General features: G+C 47.1%; 1 protein-coding gene across 1 annotated transcript in view; it reads right to left on the bottom strand.

Moving 5' to 3' along the window:
• Window positions 1-11,525, bottom strand: part of SLC24A3 (solute carrier family 24 member 3) — a 481,322-nt gene extending 469,797 nt beyond the window's left edge. Inside the window, exon 1 of the mRNA XM_060078238.1 lies at window positions 11,075-11,525. Coding sequence (XP_059934221.1) covers window positions 11,075-11,525 — 451 coding nt within the window. The remainder of the gene's footprint in view (window positions 1-11,074) is intronic.
• Window positions 11,526-23,629: the final 12,104 nt, after the last annotated feature.

Genomic DNA, 23,629 nt, shown 5'->3' with positions numbered 1-23,629 from the left:
GTGCTTCCTGGACTTGATTAACTATTTCCTTTCCCATATTAGGGAAGTTTTCAACTATAATCTCTTCAAATATTTTCTCAGTCCCTTTCTTTTTCTCTTCTTCTTCTGGGACCCCTATAATTCGAATGTTGGTGCATTTAATGTTGTCCCAGATATCTCTGAGATTGTCCCCAATCCTTTTCATTCTTTTTTCTTTATTCTACTCTGCAGTAGTTATTTCCACTATTTTATCTTCCAGGTCACTTATCCATTCTTCTGCCTCAGTTATTCTGCTATTGATCCCTTCTAGAGAATTTTTAATTTCATTTATTGTGTTGTTCATCATTGTTTGCTCTTTAGTTCTTCTAGGTCCTTGTTAAACGTTTCTTGTATTTTCTCCATTCTATTTCCAAGATTTTGGATCATCTTTACTATCATTATTCTGAATTCTTTTTCAGTAGACTGCCTATTTCCTCTTCATTTCTTAGGTCTGGTGGGTTTTTATTTTGCTCCTTCACCTGCTGTGTGTTTTTCTGTCTTCTCATTTTGTTTATCTTACTGTGTTTGGGGTCTCCTTTTTGCAGGCTGCAGGTTTGTATTTCCCGTTGTTTTTGGTGTCTGTCCCCAGTGGCTAAGGTTGGTTCAGTGGGTTGTGTAGGCTTCCTGGTGGAGGGGACTAGTGCCTCTGTTCTGGTGGATGAGGCTGGATCTTGTCTTTCTGGTGGGCAGGTCCACGTCTGGTGGTGTGTTTTGGGGGTGTCTGTGGACTTATTATGATTTTAGGCAGCCTCTCTGCTAATAGGTGGGGTTGTGTTCCTGTCTTGCTAGTTGTTTGGCATAGGGTGTCCAGCACTGTAGCTTGCTGGTCGTTGAGTGGAGCTGGGTCTTAGTGTTGAGATAGAGATCTCTAAGACAGCTTTCACTGTTTGCTATTACGTGGGGCCCGGAGGTCTCTGGTGAACCAATGTCCTGAATTTGGCTCTCCCACCTCAGCAGCTCAGGCCGCACACCAGGCTGGAGCTCCAAGACTCTGTCAGCCACATGGCCAGGTACATGGGGAGTTTCTTGCCTTTTGGGAGGTCTGAGGTCTTCTGCCAGCATTCAGTAGGTGTTCTGTAGGAACTATTCCACGTGTAGATGTATTTCTGATGTATGTGTGGGGAGAAAGGTGATATCCACATCTTACTCCTCTGCCATCTTCAATCTCTCCCTTAATTATTAAAGTTATAATTTTCTAATTAGCTTTATTTTTGGAGTAGGTGATAGGAGTTACTTAACATGACTGTTCCTTTTGTACAAAAAGGTACACGAAGTGTGTGCGGTTATAAAAGGGCAACACAAGTCATCCTTGTGATGTCGAGTCAGTCCAATATTTTGACTGGGTTGGTTACAGGAACCTACACAGGTGATAAAACTGGAGAGATTGTAATACACACACATGCACGCCTGCGCCCACATGCACTGGAAAAAGAAACGGGAAATCTGAATAAGGTTCATGGGTTGCATCACTGTTGCTACTCTGGTTATGACATTATACTCAAGTTTTGCAAGAATGTTACAGTTGGAGGAAACATACAAGGGATCTCTTTGTATTCTCTCTTGCAGTGAGTCTACAATTATCCCTATACAAAAAATTCAATTAATAAAAAAGGATATGGTAAAAAACTATGCCTTCCCCTACCCTGACCATTAGCCATCCCAGGAGGCAACAATTCTTACCAGTTTCATGTGCATAGGAGTTAAAAGAAAGAAAAGGAGGAGGGCAGGAAGGGAGGAGGGAAGGGAGGAGGGGAGGGAGGGAGGGAGACTTCAAGCAGCTTGGGATGGTCCTGCAATGTATCAAAATAAATTGTCAGCTCTTTCATACTCACATTGCCCTTGAGTATAGGAGTGTTTCTGCTGAACAACCCACTACATATACACAACCCCCACTTCATCTCCACTGGATTCCCCGAAGTAACCAGGTCTTTGCCCACAGGACAGGGCATTGGGTGACCTTCCTCTGGGAAATCTCACCACCCCATGATAAAGATCTAAAACTAGAGAAAGGAGCATTGCCCAGTGACATGGCCCAGTCAGATCACCTTACAGAGGCACCATCAGCAGACCCTCCTATGTGCATAGTTCCCAATCCTCGTTAATGGCCTCCCTTAAATATGAGTAGAGGCCAAAGATCCCTTGACATAAGAAGAAAGCACATAATGTGAAAAATAACAACAAACAGACAACAGCAACTTGGAGAAAGAGTGTCCATACAAAGAAAAGAAAACCTCAAAGACTACTATTAATATACTTTAGGATATCAGAAATTATACTGTATTGATGAGGCAGAACAGGATGGTACTAAAAATAATTTTCAGATGAAAAAGGACCTCTTGGAAGTTAAAAATATGACAGCAGAAATCAAAAGCTCAGCATAAGAATTAGAAGGTATGGCTAAGAAAACCTAAAGAAATTAGAGTAAAAGGATGAGAAAAAAAAACAGGAGAGAAGAGATAAGAAAATCAGAAGATCAATGCAGGAAGTCAAACACCCAAATAATAGGTAATCCAGAAAGAGTAAAGAGAGAATTTAGGATGGAGGAAATAACAAAAGACAAGTTCCCAGACCTGAAGGACACAAGTTTCCAGATTAAAAGAACCAGGCAAGTGTACCCAGGAAAATCCATGAAAACAGAACCTTAACAGTCATCTAATTGCGATATGACTGAACATCAGGAACAAAGCAAAGAGCACACATGCTTTTAGAGGGGAAAAAACAGGTTTCATACAAAACAATTAAAAACTAGGACAGTGTCAGACTTCTCAGAGGCAACACCAGAGGCTGGAAGAGCCATGCCTTCAAAATTCTAAAGAAAATGTGCTCCAACCCAAACCCTTGATGCAGCCTAAAGATCTTCTAAGTGTGGGGATAGAATATATTTTCAAGCCCACAATGTCTCAAACCTTTGTTTTGTTATTTCCACACCCCCTGTCTTAGGAGGCACCATGAGTGTGTGATCCCAAAACTGCATACCAAAAATGAAGGAATAAACCAAGAAAGACACATATGTGAGTTCCAGGAAAATCCCAATGCCCAGGCTACACCCTGGAGCATAACCTCACAATCCCTTGGTGGGTAGGACCCAGACATGAGGTTTACAGTTCCCCGGTGATTACAATAGGCACAGAAGATTGAGACCCACAGAACTAACCAAAGGTACAATTTTCACCCTCATGCATAACCTCACAGACCTTTATCTGTAGCAACTACTTATAATCTTGACTTTCAATCATCAGCTATATTCCACCTAGATGTCCTACCAGTAATCGAAGTCAAAATGTCCAAAAGTGTGTATTTCATGTTCTTTCTTAAAAATGGAACTAATAAAAAAGACTAAAAACAGAGTTACCCTATGATCCAGCAATCCCACTCCTGGGCATAACTGGAAAAAACTCTAATTCGAAAAGATACATGCACCCCAATGTTCACTGCAGCACTACTCACAATAGCCAAGACATGGAAGCAACCAAAATGTCCATCAACAGATAAACAGATAAAGAAGGTGGTATATATCTACTGTGGAATATTACTCAGCCATAAGAAAGAATGAAATAATGCCATCTGCAGCAACATGGATAGACCTAGAGATTATCATACTAAGTGAAGTAAGCCAAACAGAGAAAGACAAATATCATTTAATATCACTTATATGTGAAATCTAAAAAAATGATACAAATGAACTTATTTACAAAACAGAAACAGGCTCACAAACACAGAAAACAAACTTATGGTTATCAAAGGGGCAACGGGCTGGAGGAGGGATAAATTAGGAGTATGGGATTAACAGATACAGACTACTATTTATAAAATAACAAGGTCCTACTGTAATGCACAGGGAATTATATTCAATATCTTGGAATAAACTATAATGGAAAAGAATCTGAAAAAGAATATATAAAAAAATGGCGCTTGTGACTTCTTGATGTCCACTGTGACACCCCCTTTCTCCTGGTCGCCCATGCCCTTTGTTCTTAGGTCAAAATTCTGCTCAAGAAACCCGTCTGTTACTTCCTGTCCTTCACAAGATCAGTTTCATGTCACCAAAGTGAAAATGACCTCTGCTCAGGCCAAACAATGCAGAAGCACAAAGAGAAAAATGAAAAGAAAAATACAAAGTTGCAATGTGACATTCCCCTGAACTAGGTCACTGATGAGCTGACTTTATTTGTTCCCCCTCTCCCAGAAATGAAGAGTGACTGACAAGCAAAAATAATGGCTGGATCTCACCATTTGAATAAGCAACTTGTACGGGTCTGGACAGCTCCAGAAATGACAAGGGCCCTTCCCCTGTTCCCTGGAACACTCAGCTAATCTCTACGCTCTAGATTCACAGGGTCAGGACCAACCTGCTCCATGGTCACGGACGGGTCCAGGCAAGCTGCATTTCTATCCAAGTCTCAAATACCCCTGCACTAGCATTCTCATCCCACCTCTCCCCTTTCTACACATGGATCTCGTTAAAAGGCTGAGGCTTCACGGAGGGTCTGTGCCTAACACCTGATCAACCCGCTGCAGCCTCCCACCATGCTGGGTACCAGTGCATTTACATCTTCACCTGCAGTAAATGAGAGAAGTGGTCTCCCCTGCACCTTTGCCAACACTTCATTTTCATTTTTGCTAGTCTGATATGGAAAAATGATAACCCATAATTTTAAAATTTAGATATCCCTGGTTACTATCGAGGCTGAGGATTTTTACTTGTGTCTCTCGGCCATTTGCAATTTGTTTGGTTGGTTTTGCAAATTCCCTTCCCATTTCTTTTACCTATTTTTCTATAAGTTTGTTTTTGTTTTCCATTCTTCACCAACCTAATTCCTTTATTTTCCAGGTTCCAGCTTCTCCTGATCACCAGCATCTCCTCCATGCCATGTTGTATTTCTCTTTTGTATTTCTCATAATTCTTGAAAAGTAGTTGTTCAATGCCTCTCTTCCCACTAAAGTCTGAGCATCATGAGGGTACTCCGGGTATCCGTCTGAGACACAGCTGTCACCCCAGCCACAGGTTTACTGAATGAAGGAGAGAAGGTCCCTGTATCTTACACCAGTTGGGTCTGGGAAGAAACTGCTGCTGTTAAGGGAGTTTCATAAGGGACCGTTTACAAAGGTGGGGGCAGGGTTGGGAAGACCACTGAGGGAGGGTGAAGCCCCCAGGACTCACAACAATGAAGAGCATCACCAGCCCAGGGATGAGGATGAAGAGAGAACAGCAGGTAGACTGAGTCCTAACAGTAGGAGGAAGTCTGGAAGATGCCATCCAAGTCTGGGAAGTCATGACTCCATGGTTTAAACTGCCCAGAGATACCCATCACCGCTTCACTCATAGAAAACCTTCTTCCACTGAATCCTCAATCCTTGAAATTCTCAAATCCCACACAATGACACCATGTTTGAGACCACTGCAAATGAGAAACAAAAACCACTGCCAAATAAGCTCCACAGAAACTGAAGGCAGGAAAAGGCGAGAAAACTCAAATTCCCTTCTTGGCAGGACTACCCATTTGCTCTGCAACTTCAGGGACATTTTCTGAACTCCCCGGACCTTAGTTCCCTCATTATAAAAGTCTGCATACTGTTATTTCCCCCTCTGAAATTATTTTGCTCAAGGAAGAAAAATCTCCTTAAGGAAAAAGAGCGTTGCCAAAATCCTATCCTATCAGCCAACTTCCACCAGGCCTTGGAATCCTTAGCAAATGGCTGGTTTTGCAATTCTTTTGGCTTTGCCAACCCTCCAGGGTAAAAAAAAATCTTCCCACAAGGATTTAAGACTCACAAGGGGAGGAAATCTTTGAGAAAAATCTGGGTTGATGAGCAGCTAAGAAAAGCCAGGAGGAAGGAGACACATCTATATATGTTTAGGCAGAAAATAGAAAAGGTTGAAAAGGAATGTTTTTCTAAAATACTGCTTCTATGAAAGCAACCTTCTGTTACTCCTTTACTCCCGAGTCGACTGAAAAAGGCAGTGTGATTCCCATTTTCTATTCGAGTCCTCCTAGGCTGGGGCTAGGGATGCAGAGGCACGCAGCTCTGATGCAGGCAGGCTTGAATTCAAACCCTGCCAGTTAATGAAGTGGCTCTGATGGACGCTCTCACCTTTCTCAGCTCAGGGTCAGTCCATAAAAAATGGGTAACAACATTGAACTTGCTGGATTGGAGGCAGAATTAGAAGTCATGAAAATACAGTGTGCCTGTAAGTGGGCCTCTGACACACAGTCGCTAGGTTTTATCACAGGCACTGTCGCTCAGACATCAAAACAGCTTCCGTACTTAACAAATGCCTTTTGAGCATCTACTCTGGGTGGCGTGATGGGGTGACAAAGGTGAGGAAAGGTCACAGGATCCCTGACCTCCTGGAGCTTAGACTCTGGTGAAGAGGAGACGGTACTTAAATCATAACCAAAGAAACACATAATTGCCAACAAAATGCTACAAAGGTAAAACAGAGTGTGTTCAGAGAGCAAACAGACCAGTGGGGGAACCTGGTCTAGTCGGGAAGCTCTTGGGCCTGGAAGTGAAGGATGCAGGCTGAACTAGCTGGGGTGGTAACGGTGGGACCAGCAGGCGCTAGAGGTCTAGGGCCAGAAGCGTCCCCCTTCTGAGGAGCAGAAGAAAGGCCCTAGTGGTGATGCACGGATAGGGGAGGGCAGGGCGGGAAGAAACAGCTGGAGAGTCCAGCCAGGCCTCCCAGGAAGCCACAGGAGGGACCGAAAGGTCATGGTCAGGGTCCTCTGAGGGGCGGGAAGCCACAAAGCTAAATGCGAGCTCTTAGCTCTGCAACTGAAATGTGCAGTTCAAATCCCCACTGCAGCCGCTCTTCAAATATCATCTCTGGACCCAACCAGGTAAGGCGAGCAGCATAATTAGACGGTATTTCAATAGACATTGTATACACACATATACATACACACACACATACACACACACATATACATACACATATAAACACATACACACACACACACATACACATGTATATGCACACACATATACATACATACATATATGCATACACGCACATATACATACACACACATAAACATATATACATGCACACATAAGCATACGTACACATATACATACACATACATGCACATACACGCATATACATACACACATGTATATATGTGTGTGTGTATATATGTATGTATTATTTGCCTCTTACCATCTTGGCGAATGTCCACAATCACTCCTAAGTTACCATCCCTTTAGATCCTGGTTTTCCAAAGATGGCCACAACAGTATCTCCCATCACATGTGCTCACCTTACTATGTATCCTGACAATCCTCCATGGAGTAAGTGGTGGCATCAATGTCCCCTCCCCTTGAACTCGGGTTGACATCTGTCACTGCCCTAACCAACAGAAAATAGTGGCAGTGGCACTATGCAACACCTGAGGCTGACACATAAAAATGCCAGGCACGTCTACCTTGTTCTCCTGGACCCCAGCTGCCATGCTCTGGGGAAGTTCAACCAAGGCACGTGGAGAGGCCATATGGAGAGCCCACACGTAGGTGTTCTGGTTGACAGCCCAGCTGAGGGCCCAGCCAACAACCCTCATCAACCCCAGACACAGTAGTGATGTTGCCTCCAAACGACTGCAGACCCAGCTGTCAAGTCCCCCAGGCCTTCAGTGTCTCCAGCTGAGGCCCCAGACATCATGGAACAGAGGCAGCCCCACTAGGCCCTGACCAAGTCCCTGACACAAAGTATCCTTGAGTAAAAACATGAAAGAGTCGTTTTACACCACTATTTGGGGGTGATCTGTTATGTAGCAACAGCAACTGAGCCAAAGAGTATCTCAAAGTTTATACGTATATACCTGTGTATGACTGTCCTTCTTCACTATTCACCACCCTAGGGACCTCTGGGAGGGGATGTCTCTAATTACTCCCAAGTTAGGACCTCTGGGCTTTGTCCACACCACTTATGGACAAAGAGGACCAGGTTTCTTACTGCAAAGAAAAATTAGACACTTTTAAACCACTCAAAACATACAAAGTGATCCATTCACACTGCAAAAAAATAAAAGAAAATCGCGTTAGCAAATCTGACACCGTATTTCAACTGGCTCTGAAAACAGATCAAGACCAAGATCTTCATCAACAACAACTAAACAGGACACCGAGGGCTCTTCTTTCCTCCTCCACCACTGGAAGCTCAAGTGTCTGCAGCTTCAAGGAGGCAACACAGAGAAAGGGGACTTTAACCCAGGGCCTGGCACTTAAGAGCCTGCCAAATTCCGGTTAATATTGTTATTGCTTTTGTTGTTGTGAGAATTAACATTTTTCTTGATTCCAGCGCTAATTCTTCCTGACTTAAGCTTAACAGTGCTCCTGTCCCATCTGAGCAGGAAAGAATCTATACTGAGTTTGGTTAGATGTCCTGAAAGGGATCTCCAACTCCATACAATTCGAAATGTTATACAAGATTATATAACATAACTTCCACACATCTCTATTCTGGTTTGGTAAAAGAACTGTCCTTTTTATGTAAAAAAAAGAAAAATCAGTATGTGTTAGAAAAGAGGCTTCTGAGACGTTACACTTAATCACTGCATGGTTTTCAAGGTGAATAAATAAAAATATCACCTTTGATCATTATGAAGGTACCCCGCTCTGTGGTTATATAAATATTACAAAGCTGCACCCAGATGGTGGCATGAATACCAGGAGACACAGGTGGGATCAAAGAGCCAGGTCACCTCGGCTTGGTTTCTTCCTCTGCTCCCCAACTGCTGTGTGACCTTAAGCGAATCACTTGGCCTCTCCAAGTCACGGTGCCTTTTATACAAGGCTAAATTCCAAACACTTTAACCATACTGAAGTACCCTCAAGTGCAGCATCCCCCAAGTTTCCGGGGTAAAAGTCATTATTCAGATGGTTAAGTATGCTGAATGGCAACCCCTCAAGCAAAATAATCACTTGCAGATTCACACACATTAATTAGTATCTTAAAAAATTATCTCGAAAAACCTGGGCCTTGCGAAATCTTGCTGTGCATCGTGTAATGAAATTATCAATATCTAGTGGAAGAAAAGGTGATCTGAGACAGAATTACAACTAGCATGCCCTCCGCCGGCTCGATGGCACACGGTCCCCCCCACTGACGTTCACTGTTATCTTCAGTTACTGGGCTGGGGGGTCTTCTCAAGCACCACATTTATGGGAGGGGGTGGAGAGGGGTGGAGAAGCAGAAGGAGAATGTGGATGGGGACTCCCTGGCAGTTCAGTGGTTAGAACTCCGTGCTTCCACTGCAGGGGGCACGGGTTCGATCCCTGGTCGGGGAACTAAGATCCCGCATGCTGAGCACATGGTGCGGCCAAGAAAAATAAAATTAAATTTAAAAATTAAAAAAAAAAGAAGAACGTGGATGGAAGGAAGACAGATCAAGGGAAGGTATGGAGGAAAGGGCTGTGCATGAGTCCCTAACAGGAACATTTCTGTCCATCTCCAAATGACATCTAGTCACCAAGTTTCAAGCTTGCAGAGTGTCTGACACCCCCTCCCTCCGAACATCCCAGCTTTCCCAGGGCCCAGGCAGCCCCCTGCCACCGACGGACTTAACCCATCTGGGTGACATCCTCTATCCAGAAAAATGTCTTTTGTAGCCTTGAAAGTGGTAGAACTCGATGGCTCAGAGAACCCCAACCTGCAGGAAAATGGCCGGCATGTAAGTGACTTGGAACTCCCCTTTCCAAAGGTGGCATGAAATACGGACTGGCTTTGCACTCATCAAAACTGAGAAGATGAAAAGGGGGTTAATGAAAACCCCCTTTGTGAGAATCGGCCAGGAACTGCTCTTGGCAGGTCAGACTGCCCTTGGAGAGGTCGAGCCTCCCTCACCCGGCACGGTCACCTTCCTGGTGTCAGTCCTCATGGCCAGAGATTCTGGGATCCAGGAGAAGTGGAGAGAACCCGGGAGTCTCAAAGGCTCCACTGAAGACCAGGACGGGCTCTCTCCTTTTACCATATATGCTGAAGTCTGCTAAGACCTGGACCAAGACCGACCATCTGCTTTCCCCACCAGGCACGAGACAGTCAACTGGGGGAGGTCCCGTTTTTAATTGACAGCACCCTTAAAAACATTTGACCATCACTATCCAAATGCCTTCATTCTGCACTTCAGGACACCTTGTATTGGAGCTCTGTCTATCTTAACACCAAAGCCTGTATCTGGAACTGCTTTTCCTCACGACCATTTCCATGGCTGTTTTCCCAGGAACCGTGCCACTTGAATGGCCGGGACATAAAACCGTTTTACAACAGTTATTCTTCCAAGACTTTCCTCTGTTTCTTTGACAGCTGCACACCCAGGGTCCAAACTCTTTACCGTGGACAACTGTTCTGAGCACATTCCTCCACCAGGTCTATTTCAGCTCAAGAAAGGCCAAGGACAAAAATAAGACAAAAGTTGTGGGTAAAGGGGGCTCCCACCGCAGGGCACCCTGAGAGCAGTGAACAGAATGAGGGACAGTCCAGCCTAATGGCCTCTTCCCCGGATGCAAGTCCACAAAAGGGATCCGTCTGCCCAGCGAGTGGCCAATGAAAGAGAACCGGTCCCAAACCCTAGCCGGGGGCCAGCACTTTTTTCCTATCAGGAGTTCCCGGCACCTGTTCTGGAAAGGCGAGGATGGAGCTTCCTACCCGGTCCAACCCGCCTGAGAGGTTTTGAGAACTGTATGCTTACCAGTCAACCAGCCCTCCCTCCACAAGCCAAGGAGTGCACAGGTGGTCACGCGCACTGGGGCCCAAAGCTCACCAGGACAACTTTAATGGCCACGGGGCACTCGTTTAGGGGGACCGTCGCCGCCGCCGCCCCCAGTCCCTCCAGCTCGTGGCAGGAAGGTCAGAGCCGGGAGGCACAGGTGAGGGTTCCCAGGGCAGCTAGGCGCCCAGCGTGCCTGCCGCGGCCCCACCGCGTGGTCCTCGCCTCCGGGGCCCCCTCCGAGGGGCAGGGGGCGTCCTCGGCCCGGCAACCCCGCCCGCCGGCCCGGCCAGGAAGCCCGGCACCACCGGAGCCGCAGCGCCCACTCGGGGCGGGCGGCGAGCACTCACCGTCGTGGTCCTGCATGCTCGACAGCGACCAGAGCAGCAGCGCCACCAGGGCTAGGAAGCCTATCTGGCTCAGCAGAAGGTCCCTCCGGCGGCTCCGGCGACGCTCGCGCTCCTCCTCGTCGGGCGACGGCATCCTCTTCGGGCGGCAGGGCAGCGGCCCCGGCTGGGGCCCCGGCGGGCGGCGGCCGCTCCGGTCGCGGGCGGCCGCGGCGGGCACGGCGGCTGGAGGCAGCTCCGCGCTCGGCGGCGGCGGCGGCGCGTCCTCGCTGCGCTCCCGCCCGGCGGCCGCCGCCTCCTCTTCTTCCTCCTCGCGGCCGCCGCGGGTCTCCCGGTCTTCGTCCTCGTCGTCGCTGTCGCTCAGTCCCTCCTCTTCCTCCTCCTCCTCCTCGTCGCCGCCGGCCCGCGCCGCAGCCTCCCGGCGCTCGGGGTCCCCGTCCTCCTCGCGCTCCATGGCTCCCACGCTCGGCGTCCGCGCTCGGCCTCGGGCGGCGGCGCGGCGGGGGCGGCGGGGGCGGCCGGGAGGCGGGGGCGGCGGCAGCCGAGGAGGAGGAGCGGGGAGGACCGGCGGGAGGAGGACCCGCCGCGGGCCAACGCGGCCGGCGGGCGAGGCCACCGGGGCTGCTCCGGCCTCGCGGGCTGCGGGAGCGCGTCGCGGGGCCGTCCGCCTACTCCATGGTCCGCGCGCGGGGCCGGGGCCGAGCGGGGCCGAGCGCGCCGGGAGCTCGGGGCAAGGCGGCAGCCTGCGGCGACGCGGCGGCTCGGGCTCGGGCGCGGGCGCGGGCGGGGGGCAGCGGCGGGGACGCGGCGGCGCTGGCCAGCCCGGCGGAGAGGGGGCGCGTGGGGAGGAGACTGAGCCGGGGAGGGAGCCCCGCGCGCGGTCCTGCGCTCGTGCCGGCGCGGGAGGCCCCCTCTCGGGACACACGCGCAGCCGAGAGGCAGCTCTCTGGGCAAAAGGGTTCGCCCGAAACTTTCGGAGGAGCCGAGGGTCTCTCCGGTCCCCTCCCCACCCTGTGCCCGGAGAGAGGCGCCGCGAGTGCGCGTGGGTGCGCGCGCCCGGCCGCCGGGCTCGCTTCCTCCCGCGGGCCTCCTGGATTTCCCTCCGCCCCCTTGCGGGGATCCCCCTGCGCGCCCGGCTTGGGATCTGGAACAGGACTCCCCGGAGGCTCTTGGCTCACTGAGGATGTCCTGGCTCCCCCCGCTGGCCCGGGCTCACACTTCACTCGCGGTCGTCCTGGACCAAGCCCAGGGCTGTGGCTGAGGGAAGGTGGGCAGCTGGCCCTGTCCCGGGTCAAGGCGGCCCGAGGGTCCCCAGCCAACCTCGGGAGGAGGCCCCTGCCTGCCCCCACCCCTGAGGTCAGAGCCCTAATCCCCCCACTCCTCTGCCCCCAGTTCTGCTCCAGCCGTCACCTGCAGCCCTGCAGAAGGTGCCCGGTGCAGAGAGGACACCTAGTGGTCTCAGGCACACCCACCCTCCCTCCTGGGGTTTCCGGCCTCCTCCCTGGTACCTGGCTTGGGCTGCTGGTTGGGATGGTGGATCTAGCCCCAAGGAGGAGGTAGGGCTGAAAACAGAAGGGCTTGTTCAAAAGAGGATCACTGAAATCCAGGTGACTTTCTCCGTGGAGTCCGGTCATATCAGGGAATCTAGCTGCATGCAGATGGCCAGGGAGGTGAGGAGGAAGGAGGGAAGCTCTGTACAGGTTTCTCCACTCCTAGGTCTTGGGAGGACCCACAGAGTCCAAGTGTGTTCCCACCTGTGGGTGACCTCCTAGCCCACGCCTCCCAGATGACACCCAACAGCATCTGGGGACAGCAGGTGATGGCAAAGGACAAAACAGTCCTTCCTGGGTGGCTTCCTTACCACAGAGGGGTCATTTTCACCCAACAAGCCTGGAAGATCTCGCCTCCTGGGCGTATCATTCCTTTACTCCTTTCTCGGCCTGGTGTCTTCCGGGATGCACCTCTCCTACGACCCCCTTGTGGTTGACCCTTCACTCCCTCTCTGGTTGGTTACCGGGTACCCAGGAGGATTTAGCCCGTGGAAGTTTGCCCAGGCTGAAGGCGGGGGAAGGTGGTTCTCCATCAACATTCAGAGACATAGACAGGAAAGTTTAGGAGCTTGGAATACTGTCCTTTATTCAACTAACCGGGAAAGACACTCAAATCGCTTTTTCTCGTGTAAATAGGAAAACTAAAAGTGAGAGAGGGAATCTGGAACTAATTGGGTTAGGGAATGAGCCACAGGCGCAAGGAATTGTGTAATCTGGGGGTGGGAGAGGTGTCGGGGGAGAGAGCAGGAGGGAGGTGGGGAGAAACCAGGAGTTGGCGATTCCCTGGAAATGCTCTCCGCACCTGCACTGATGGGAAGAAAGGGAGGAAGGTTGGGGGAGGGGAGGGAGACAGAGAGATGAGAGATCACTCCCGGGGTGCCTAGAAATGATTTTTAGTTCATATTCATTTTGACAGGTTTCAGAGCCAAGTGGGGTGTAGCAGAGACAAAGACCCCCAAGAAGCCAACCGCCCAGAGAAGAGAAATAGGCACTTCCGGTCCCCAGCCTGACAGCACCTTCGGCCGGTGGGTCCCTCACCCGGCACAAGGATGGCTCCCCACGCAGGAGGGAAGCACCCCCTCCCTCCAGCAGGCGTGCTTTGGGGGCAGGGGTAGGGTTGGGGGGAGCAGGCTGTCAAGTCCTCTGGCAGCACTGGAGGAGGGAGACAGAGGCCCCCGTGAGCTCCTCCTCCCAGGACAACAGTTATTTTTGTCCTGCCTGCCCTCTCCCAGTCTCTGGAAGCTCCCCCAGGAAACGGAATTTTGGAAGGAACGGGAGCTGAAATAACTCATGTGCTATTTATCTTTCACCATCAGGAGCCTCATCAATCCCGAGGCAGCTTTTGCCTTTTATTTCTTAATCTGTTTGCATTTGATCTCACATTTTGTGCAAAGAGCCTCGGGGAGAAAATTCCAGGCCCTGATACATTAGTCTGAGAATTCGCTTGCTTGGAAAGAGAAGCAACACCCCCAAGATGTGCCAGGGCCTGCACCCTTCCAAGATCCAGGCACGGCACCTCCTCAGCTTGGCACCCTGGGCTGGATGCTGGGGTCACTGTCCATGCCCCCTGTTTTTACCTCCTAAAATCGTTCCAGTTTTAGTTCCATGCGGAGACTTCGGACTGGATATGAGGGCACAGAAGTGGTTTGTCTTTCTCATCGTTCTGCCTCCATCACCAAGGGCCACATGCACGTGCTGATGTCAGCCCAGTGAGGGAGGCCCAGACCACCAGGGTCTTCTGTGCCCTCCGGCCTCATTCCCAGGCTCCGGCCTCCCCTGCCAAAAGCGCCCAGACCTGACAGAGCAGTTTCCACAACAAGGCAGGGTTGTGCCTCTATAACACCAATGCCAGTTGTTAGACAAGCCACCAATGGAGAGGGAGGAAGGGACGGAGGAGAGGAGAAAATCAGGAGAGCCACTTGCTTGGTGAGGCGACAAGTCAGCCTCCTGGCTGTGGCCGCTTCTCACACAGGGAGACAAAACCCAAGCAAAGAGGACAGACGCTAAGTGTTCATAGAACACCTCCAAACACAATAAGGCCAAGTGTCGGTGGATGGGAGAACAGGGAGACACTCTTGCATGGGTGACCCTGGAACAGCCCTCCAGTGTGGCACCCCCTTCCTGTCTGCCTAGACACAAACTCCCAGGCCTCCCTTCTCAGGCCTGGTCTGGTCAACTGCGGCCCCGGCAGAACCATCTGGCTGTTCTTCACCTCCAGACGTGTCACCTGCACATCAGGCACTCAGATGCCAACAAAACCCCAGCTTCACCAAGGGGCGCCTGACCACTTATCCCTTCCCCATCCTTGTTTGATGCCCTCATCAAAAAGCTGGTAAAACTGCTCCTTTAGACGCTTCCTGAGCTGTCGGCATTTCACAGAGCACAAAACGTTCACTCCTAGATGTGGGTGTATGTGTCCACACTCCAGGTCAGGAGGTGTGTGAGAGCATCCTCTCAGCAAGGTGGGGCTCACGGGATTTTAATAGTTCAGTTAGACACGGACTTCAAAGAAACTGCTTGTTTTATTGTTTTATTTTTTAAAATTTTTATTGGAGTATAGTTGATTTACAGTGTTGTGTTAGTTTCAGGTGTAAAGTGAATCAGTTACTTTATAATTGTTTCCAATTTTTATTTTCTTTTTGCCCAATGGTTGGCATTTGTTGAGTGATTTTGACTCACTACATGGATGTGACTGTAGATATGTTTTCCTAGTGGACCACTGTCATAGTCAGAGCTGCCCATCGTCTTTTTTTTAATTTATTGAAGTATATTTATGTATAATAACCTGCACACAGCTTTAACGTTTAGCTCAATAACTTTATCTATGCATGGACAATGTACTTAGGTTCCAGATCATGACTTAGAACGTTCTCTGCCCCCCTGAAGTCCCCCTCGTGCCAACCCCCCACTAGGCGATAACCCTCTGAAGGTGACCCCTCTTCCCACCTCTCTCTCACCCTGGGTCATGGGTGCCTGTCCTTGAACTTCAGGTGAACGGAGGCTGCTTTTGCTCAACCTTGTTTCTGTGGGATCTTTCCACACGGGTGTGTAGAGCTGTGATTGTTTCTTTCTCGTGCTGCGTAGGTGTAGGTTGTTTTTTACCTGATGCTTCAGCTCCTTTCCAAGTTTAGTGTAAGCCAAGAATAACCAAACCATTGCCTCTGGATCAGAGACAAGTGACCTCCCAGATTGGCTCGTTTTAGAAGGAACTTCAGCTGAAACTGAAACAGTCATGGGCTGCTTCTCAAACCGGTTACACCACCCAGGGGTAACTGCAGGACAGCCGGTCACCTGGCAAACTTAGGGGGTTAGGCTTTTCAAGACAAGCCTAGAAGAATTCCTAAGATGAGCATAAAATTTGGAGGCAGCTTTTAATGGAAAAAGCACAACCCAGTTCATGTACATTCTTTCCATCCCGTTTCTTCTAAATGAGAAGTAGAGTTAAGGTACTGTCAGGAAAGATTCCCTCTCCCGCCCCCCGAGCTAGGGCAGAGCCATGGAGGATCCTTTCAATCCAATGTCGGTGGACATAAAAAGTACAAGGGATCTTGTTAAGAACATCCATTCCCAGCCCATCCTGAGGAAATGGGATTCAGGAGGCATGGAAATCGCCATCATTCAGAAGCTTCCAGGGATTCTTCTGTGTTAAAGTTTGAGCTCTGTTGTTCAAAAGAAAGGGACAGCTTGGCATGTTTTTTTGGTGGATCCTGGAGAGAAAATCTAAAAAGGAAAAATGTATTACCTGCCCCCTTTTTGTCAATATTTTTAATTGACTTATTTTGGTTATTTGGAAGAAACAGAGAGGACACAAGCATATCCTATAGCTATGGCTACAACTGTCTCCTGTTCCACACAAGTGCTATTAAAAAAAAGTCCTATAAAAAAAAAATCCAGAGCCAGGGAAAATAATTAAGAGGCTAAAATTTTAAATCCTCAGAGGACAAAAATTAATCATTCACAATTTGAGAAATTTGCTCATTCTATCAGAATCATTCGGAAAGAAAACATGTAAACCCCACTCATTTTGTCACTGTAAACTGGGGCAGACAGGATGCTGAGTGTGGCAGGAGGAGCTCAGAAGCGCCCTGGGGGCGCATTTTTGTTAACATATAAATATTAGGCTTAGGGGCCTCCCTGGTGGCGCAGTGGTTAAGAGTCCGCCTGCCGATGCAGGGGATACGGGTTCGTGCCCCGGTCTGGGAGGATCCCATATGCCGCGGAGCGGCTGGGCCCGTGAGCCATGGCCGCTGGGCCTGCGCATCCGGAGCCTGTGCTCCGCAACGGGAGAGGCCACAACAGTGAGAGGCCCACATACCGCAAAAAGAAAAAAATATATATATATATATTAGGCTTAGGAATCCTGTTTTCAATCAAGAAGACAGATCTGTAAAACGTTTGATCGTTTTTAAGTTTCAAAACTCATCCTGATAGACTACAATATGCATCTTACGTGGCAAAAGCAAGCTGCATTATGAACTGTATAATGTCATTTTTGCAAAGTTAAGCAAAATCACTTGAGTGCATGTCTGCAGCAATGGTTATTTCTGGAGGTGGGCTTTCAGGATTTGGGGTGGAGGTTAGTGAATGAGGGAGGACTTTCACTTTTATACTGTTTTTATTTTTAGAATTATTTTTCTGGCATCAGCAGGTCCTATTTTTCTAATTTAAAAAATAAGGAACAATTAAAAGAATCTGTTCATGTGTAAGTAGTTAAGACAAGTTGACTTCAATTAAGGGAACTGACACAGTCTGATGCTGGCCCCGCCTGCCTGCGTGAGCCATGCGCTCAGGGCTTCTCTGGCTGCCCTACGCCCCTGCTGGTTTCTGAGGGGCCGGAAGATGGCCGAGGAGGGCAGCCCACCCTGGGGGGTCGGCCTTTGCAGGAAGCCGGACTTGTGCATCGAATTGGGCCACAGATCTATGTGCAGTCCGTTTCTTCCCTCGATGATAACTAGAAAGATGATGGCAGCCCTTCCTCGGCAGGATGTTTGCAGCCAGGAGGCCTTCTGAAGACACACAACGTTCAAAAGAAAGAGATGCCGAAGTCAGTCGCTCTTCTCACTTTAACAGCCCGGTGTTATCCGCGTGAGGGTCCCCACCGCAAACCCCACCTCCCCTACACCTGGAATCTAACCGCAGATTGGAATTGGATTCAATTCATGCCCAGCTCAAACGCCAGTGTAACATCCTAAGAGTTGTTTACACATTACCCATCACCAAGTCCCTGTCACCGGAGAAACCCGGAGTCAGGTTCTGAAACAGTGGGATGGCCCCACCACCACCGTAAGGTGCTGTATCCGTTTCCTTATCTCGGTTCATCCCCGCGCCGCCCAAGGTGAGGTTGACGGTCCACACCGCCGGCCTGGAAAAGCTGTGGCGGCGCGCCCCCTGGTGGCGGTGGTAGACATGCTCCTGGGGATGTGTTTGCTTCCACCCTACGGGCTGGGCATGGACTCGTTCAGCTTCATCTCGGACTGGATTCAGTCCCTTTCCTTCCGAGTTTCTGCTCAGGCAACGCCTGACATTGGGGTGACTGGGGCGTCACACGCAGCACTCCCTTCCTCCAGACTTTGTTTCCTTGGACAGAGTTCCTCAAAATTTTGCTATCGGTTGCACTGCCTGAAGGTACTTAAACGTTTCACTTGTTTAAAACTAAATCCACTTTGAAAATGTACACCTGCAGTAGACAGGACTCATACATAGCGTGTCCTTTCCAGCCATGTAGGTTATTGCCACTCACAATGTCGTCCATGGACCAGGATCATCTCCTGGGAACTGGTTGGAAATGCAGAATCCCGGAGCCCACCGCACGCCTGCTGCATCAGAATCTGCATTTTAACAAAATCCTCAGAAGATTTCTGTACACGTTAAGATGGAGAAGCATGGACTTGGTTGGTACTTCCTCTTAGATGAGATGACTGGGACTTCATAACTTCCCCTAGTTATGGCTTACTACAAATTATAGCTCTCAAGATTGCATGTACCATTTTATTGTGTTCAACTTTCCGTGTCTCATTTGCTTTTAAACACTTCTTAACTATAGAAAACCAACAAAACCAAATTCCTAATGTTTGAGCATTTAAATTAGTCTACAAGCAATAGATTCTGAAGTCCCTAAGGAATAAAAATTCCAGCTACACCATTAAACGTTCAGCTGTGAATAGCAAGTCCCTCCAATCTGGAAAGTATTCAAAAGAAGAATTTCTAAGTTAAATCCCACGCCTGTCGTAAACTATGTGAGTTCACAACACTACCAGTGTACAATGCATTTTAAACACAAAACAGGGTGTAAATTAAACTTTGAAAAAGCAGCATGAGAATTTGAGAATACAACCTTACGTTGGTATAATACTTTTTTCTTTCAAAATGTTTCCACCCATAGTCTGCATTAGTTATATTCTCATTAGAATATTATATCCAAAAATATCAAGTTTTTGAGTAGAATGACAAAAAATGATCAAAGGAATGAAAAAAATAGTCCTTTGACATGCTAAAAATTGTGTGCAATGTTTTTTTTAACTTTTTATTTTGAACAAATTTTAAACTTACAGAAAGTTGCAGAAATAGTATGGTGTTCTTGTAGACCCCTCTGAACTTCCCCTAAGGTTATTACATTGGGTATCTATAGTATAATAATCAAATCTATAAAATTAACACAGGTACAACACTAGTAACTAAAATACAGACCTTATTCAAATGTTATCACTTTTTCTTCTAATATCCTTTTTCTGTTCCAGATAGAATTATCCAGTCTCCCAAATTCCATTCAGTTATTTTTTTTCTCCTTAGTCTCCTCCAATCTCTGACAGTTCTTCAGTTTTTCCTTATCTTTCATGATCTTGACACTTTTGAGGAGTACTGATGGTTTATTTTGTAGACTGTTCCCCAATTTAGGTCTAATGTCTTCTCATGATTTGCATGAGGTCGAACATTTTTGGCAATGAAACGATGGTGAATTCTCAGTGCATCATATCCAGGGAGGTAAGACTTTGAAACTATGAGAACTTGTTTCTCCTCAAAATTTCACCCATTCATTTTAGCATCCATTGGTGGATCTTGTCCCCAACAATGATTATTGTGGTATTCAACCATTTTATAAAAAGTTACTTACCATTTCCCTGAGGTATTTAATAAATACTGGAGGAGACTTAAAATGTATATGAGCAGGCTGGCAATTTGAGAAGGGAGGGGAGCCATGTTCAAATAATAAATGAGGGGCAGGGACAGAAAACCAAAAGGGCCCCCCCCCGACATGCTGTAGTTCTATCCTGTCTTGGAATCCCAGGGAGCTGCAAGTGCAACACTCAACTTCAAGATCTCCTAGATGAGATTTCACAACCTCTCCATAGATATGAATCTACCAGTTAAGGAATCAAAGATGATAAGACTTAGAATTGTGCCTTTTTTTTTTTTTTGCGGTACGCGGGCCTCTCACTGTTGCGGCCTCCCCCGTTGCGGAGCACAGGCTCCGGACGCGCAGGCTCAGCGGCCATGGCTCACGGGCCCAGCCGCTCCGCGGCATGTGGGATCCTCCCGGACCGGGGCACGAACCCGTGTCCCCTGCATCGGCAGGCGGACTCTCAACCACTTGCGCCACCAGGGAGGCCCTAGAATTGTGCCTTTAAAGGACAAGAATGGGGCTTCCCTGGTGGCGCAGTGGTTGAGAGTCCGCCTGCCGATGCAGGGGACACGGGTTCGTGCCCCGGTCCGGGAGGATCCCACATGCCGCGGAGCGGCTGGGCCCGTGAGCCATGGCCGCTGAGCCTGCGCGTCCGGAGCCTGTGCTCCGCAACGGGGGAGGCCGCAACAGTGAGAGGCCCGCGTACCGCAAAAAAAAAAAAAAAAAAAAAGGACAAGAATGCTGTTCAGAGTGGGAAAATCTAATAACTAACTGCCTACATGATCCCAAACCTAGTGTTAGGAAAGTGCATAAGTCAAGCTGAGGTAATTATGTACAATGAAATAGATGGCATTTTTTAAGTCATCCATTTTTTTTTTAGTATTAACAAATTCTTTTGATAGACACCTTTTTTTCTTTGATCACTTTAAAGAGTTTTCCTGGAGAAGTCTTTGGTCAGACTTACTGGGTATTATGCTATTGGTGACCAATTTGAAAACCTCATGCTTCAAAGGTGTTTGGTTTTGTTCTTAAAACATGCATTCTTCTCTCTTTGTATTTAAGGGAAACCTCAGAGGCACTGAAGTTACAACAAGGGCTCCTTGCTCCACATGTCAATCATGCTTATTCCTTCCTAAGCAACAATCTCTGGTTTCAAAACTATGAGTGAATATTTTGCTAGAAAGAGGGCTGAAAGGAACCAGGAGATATTTCTGGGTTTTCCAATGATATGTAGGATTAGGAGAATGTCAAAACCCCCAGGTGCGTTTTTCCTCAATCATAAAAATTTCAGTTTCGTTCTTCTCTCTAAGATAGAGAGCTATTATATCATCACTCATAGTGGTATACAGTTATCAGGAAATTCAACTTTCTGGTAGGAGGAACTGCTAACCCCTCCCATGGTGGTCACAAGCATAAAGGCTTTTGATCTTTGTGAGTTCCTCATTATAGTAATCATCACATGTAATACGATTACTGAGATGTTCTACTGTGCTGCAAAATCTCACCTGGGCAGTGTTTCACTGGCTCTTTAAAGTTCCATGAGCAGAAGAATTGTAAAGGGAATATGTCCAAAAATCTTTCCCTCCATAACAGCAATGCCAACACTGGGAAAATAATTAAAATCAACTTTTTCAGGACTCTGAAAATTAACCAGCAATCTTGGGGGAGGGGCATTTAGTCAAGAGAAAATGACTGAAGCTAAATAAGAAGAGCAAGTTTCGTAGCATTTTAATTTGCCCTGTTCCCACCCCCATGTCTCAGCTCCACTGTAGCCTTAAAACAAATAGCCCACAGTCACAGTGAGAACAAGCAGCCTAGCAGCCAGTGGAAGGGGCAGTTGTCATTATTTGACATGCCTGGTGGTTCTCTAGAAGACCTCTCTTTATTTGACCTGACTTAGAGTTCATTAAAGACAAACAGCTTCCTACCTGTGGAAATTTGTTGAAAACAATCAGTGACAATTGTTTAACATCATAGCTGCCTATGGCAGTGAATAACAGAAGGGACAAACATTAGGTTAACCAAAAGCTTAGAAACAAAAAATACAGAATGAGATGTTCATAGAGGGCTTTGAAAACTCCCAGTATTCCTGGGACTATGGAAAGTCACACACATGTGTAGGACAGTGTGCATGCCCAGGGCTGTACCCATGCTATGGAATGACCCAAGAAGGCCCTGAGTTCTCACTTCTGGCTGACTTGAGGCTCTGAGCAAGTAGGAGGAGAAGGATAAGTCAGAGCTGTAAACTTCCTAGTGTTGAAAGACAAAGAGAATACTGAAAGCAGTAAGAGAGCAGTGACTCATTACATGCAAGGGCAGCTCAATAAGATTAACAACTGATTTCTCATCATAAATCATGGAAGTCAGCAGGCAGTGGGATGACAAACTCAAAGTGCTAAAAGAAAAGCATTGTCCACCAAGAATTCTATATCCAGCAAAACTATCCTTCAAATATAAAGAAGAGATTAAGGCATTACCAGATTTTTACAAAACAGGAAACTCTTCATTAGCAGACTTGCTCTACAGGAAATACTGATGGTATTCCTTTAGGCAAAAATAAAAGGACACAAGAGAGTAACTCTAATCCACATGAAAAAATAACATGATAATAATAAAATAAGCATGATAAAGATAACTACATAGGTATATATATATAAGACACTATAAATGTATGTTTGTAACCTTTTTATACTAAATGTTTTAAGAGACAGCTGTATAAAGCTATAGTTATCTGTGTTGAAGGTAACACAATGTATAAAGATGTTATTTGGATGACAATAACAGCACTGGGGGAAGGAATGGAGTTATATAAGAGCAAAATTTTTATATACAACTGAATTTAAGGTGGTATGAATCTGAGATATTGTTAAGATGTTAATTATAGTCCCCAAAACAATTACTGAGAAAATAACTTTTTCTAAAAGTAGAATAAATGACAAGAAAATAATACCCTAGAAAATATCTATTTAACACAAAATACTTCAATAATGAAAAAACAGAGAAACAAAAACATCAGACATAGAAAACAAAAAGTATAAAAAATAGAAAAATGGGAGAAAAAATTGCAAAATAGCAGATATAAATCCTGCCTAATTACATTAAATGGAAATAGATTAAACTCTCCAGTTCAAAGGCAGAGATGGGCAGAATGGATGAAATAAAAAGTCTCCTTCAATTATATGTTCTCTATAAGGGACACACCTTAGATTCAGAGGCACAAATAGGTTGAGACTGAAAGGGTGGGGAAAAGATTACCATGCAAAAGTAAGAAAAAGAGAGCTCAGTGGCTGTATTAATATCAAATAAAATAGACTTTAAGGCAAAAAAATAATTACTAGAGAAAAGGACATATTATAATAATAAAAAGTGTCAATCCTTCAAGAAGATATAATGATTGTAAATGTATACGCACTTAACAGCAGTACCCAAAATACATGAAGCAAAATATGGCATAAGAGAATAGAGAAACAGACAAATCAAAAATAATAGTTGAAGGGCTTCCCTGGTGGCACAGTGGTTGAGAGTCCGCCTGCCAATGCAGGGGACACAGGTTCGTACCCCGGTCTGGGAAGATCCCACATGCCACGGAGCGACTAGGCCTGTGAGCCATGGCTGCTGAGCCTGCGCGTCTGGAGCCTGTGCTCTGCAATGGGAGAGGCCACAACAGTGAGAGGCCCACATACCACAAAAAAAAAAAAAAAAAAAAAAAGTTGAAGACTTGTGTAGCCCACTTTCAGTAATAGATAGAACAACTATAGTGGAGATAAACAAGGAAATAAAAGATTTGAACAACACTGTAAGCTAACTACACCTAACAGACATCTATAGAACACTCCACCCAACAACAGCAGGAAATATATTTTTCACAATTATGCATGGAACAGTCTC

Source organism: Mesoplodon densirostris, chromosome 16, assembly GCF_025265405.1.
Source record: "Mesoplodon densirostris isolate mMesDen1 chromosome 16, mMesDen1 primary haplotype, whole genome shotgun sequence".
Classification (NCBI taxonomy): domain Eukaryota; kingdom Metazoa; phylum Chordata; class Mammalia; order Artiodactyla; family Ziphiidae; genus Mesoplodon; species Mesoplodon densirostris.
The sequence above is the reverse complement of the archived record's forward strand: the minus strand, read 5'-3'. Positions and strand labels throughout refer to the sequence as shown.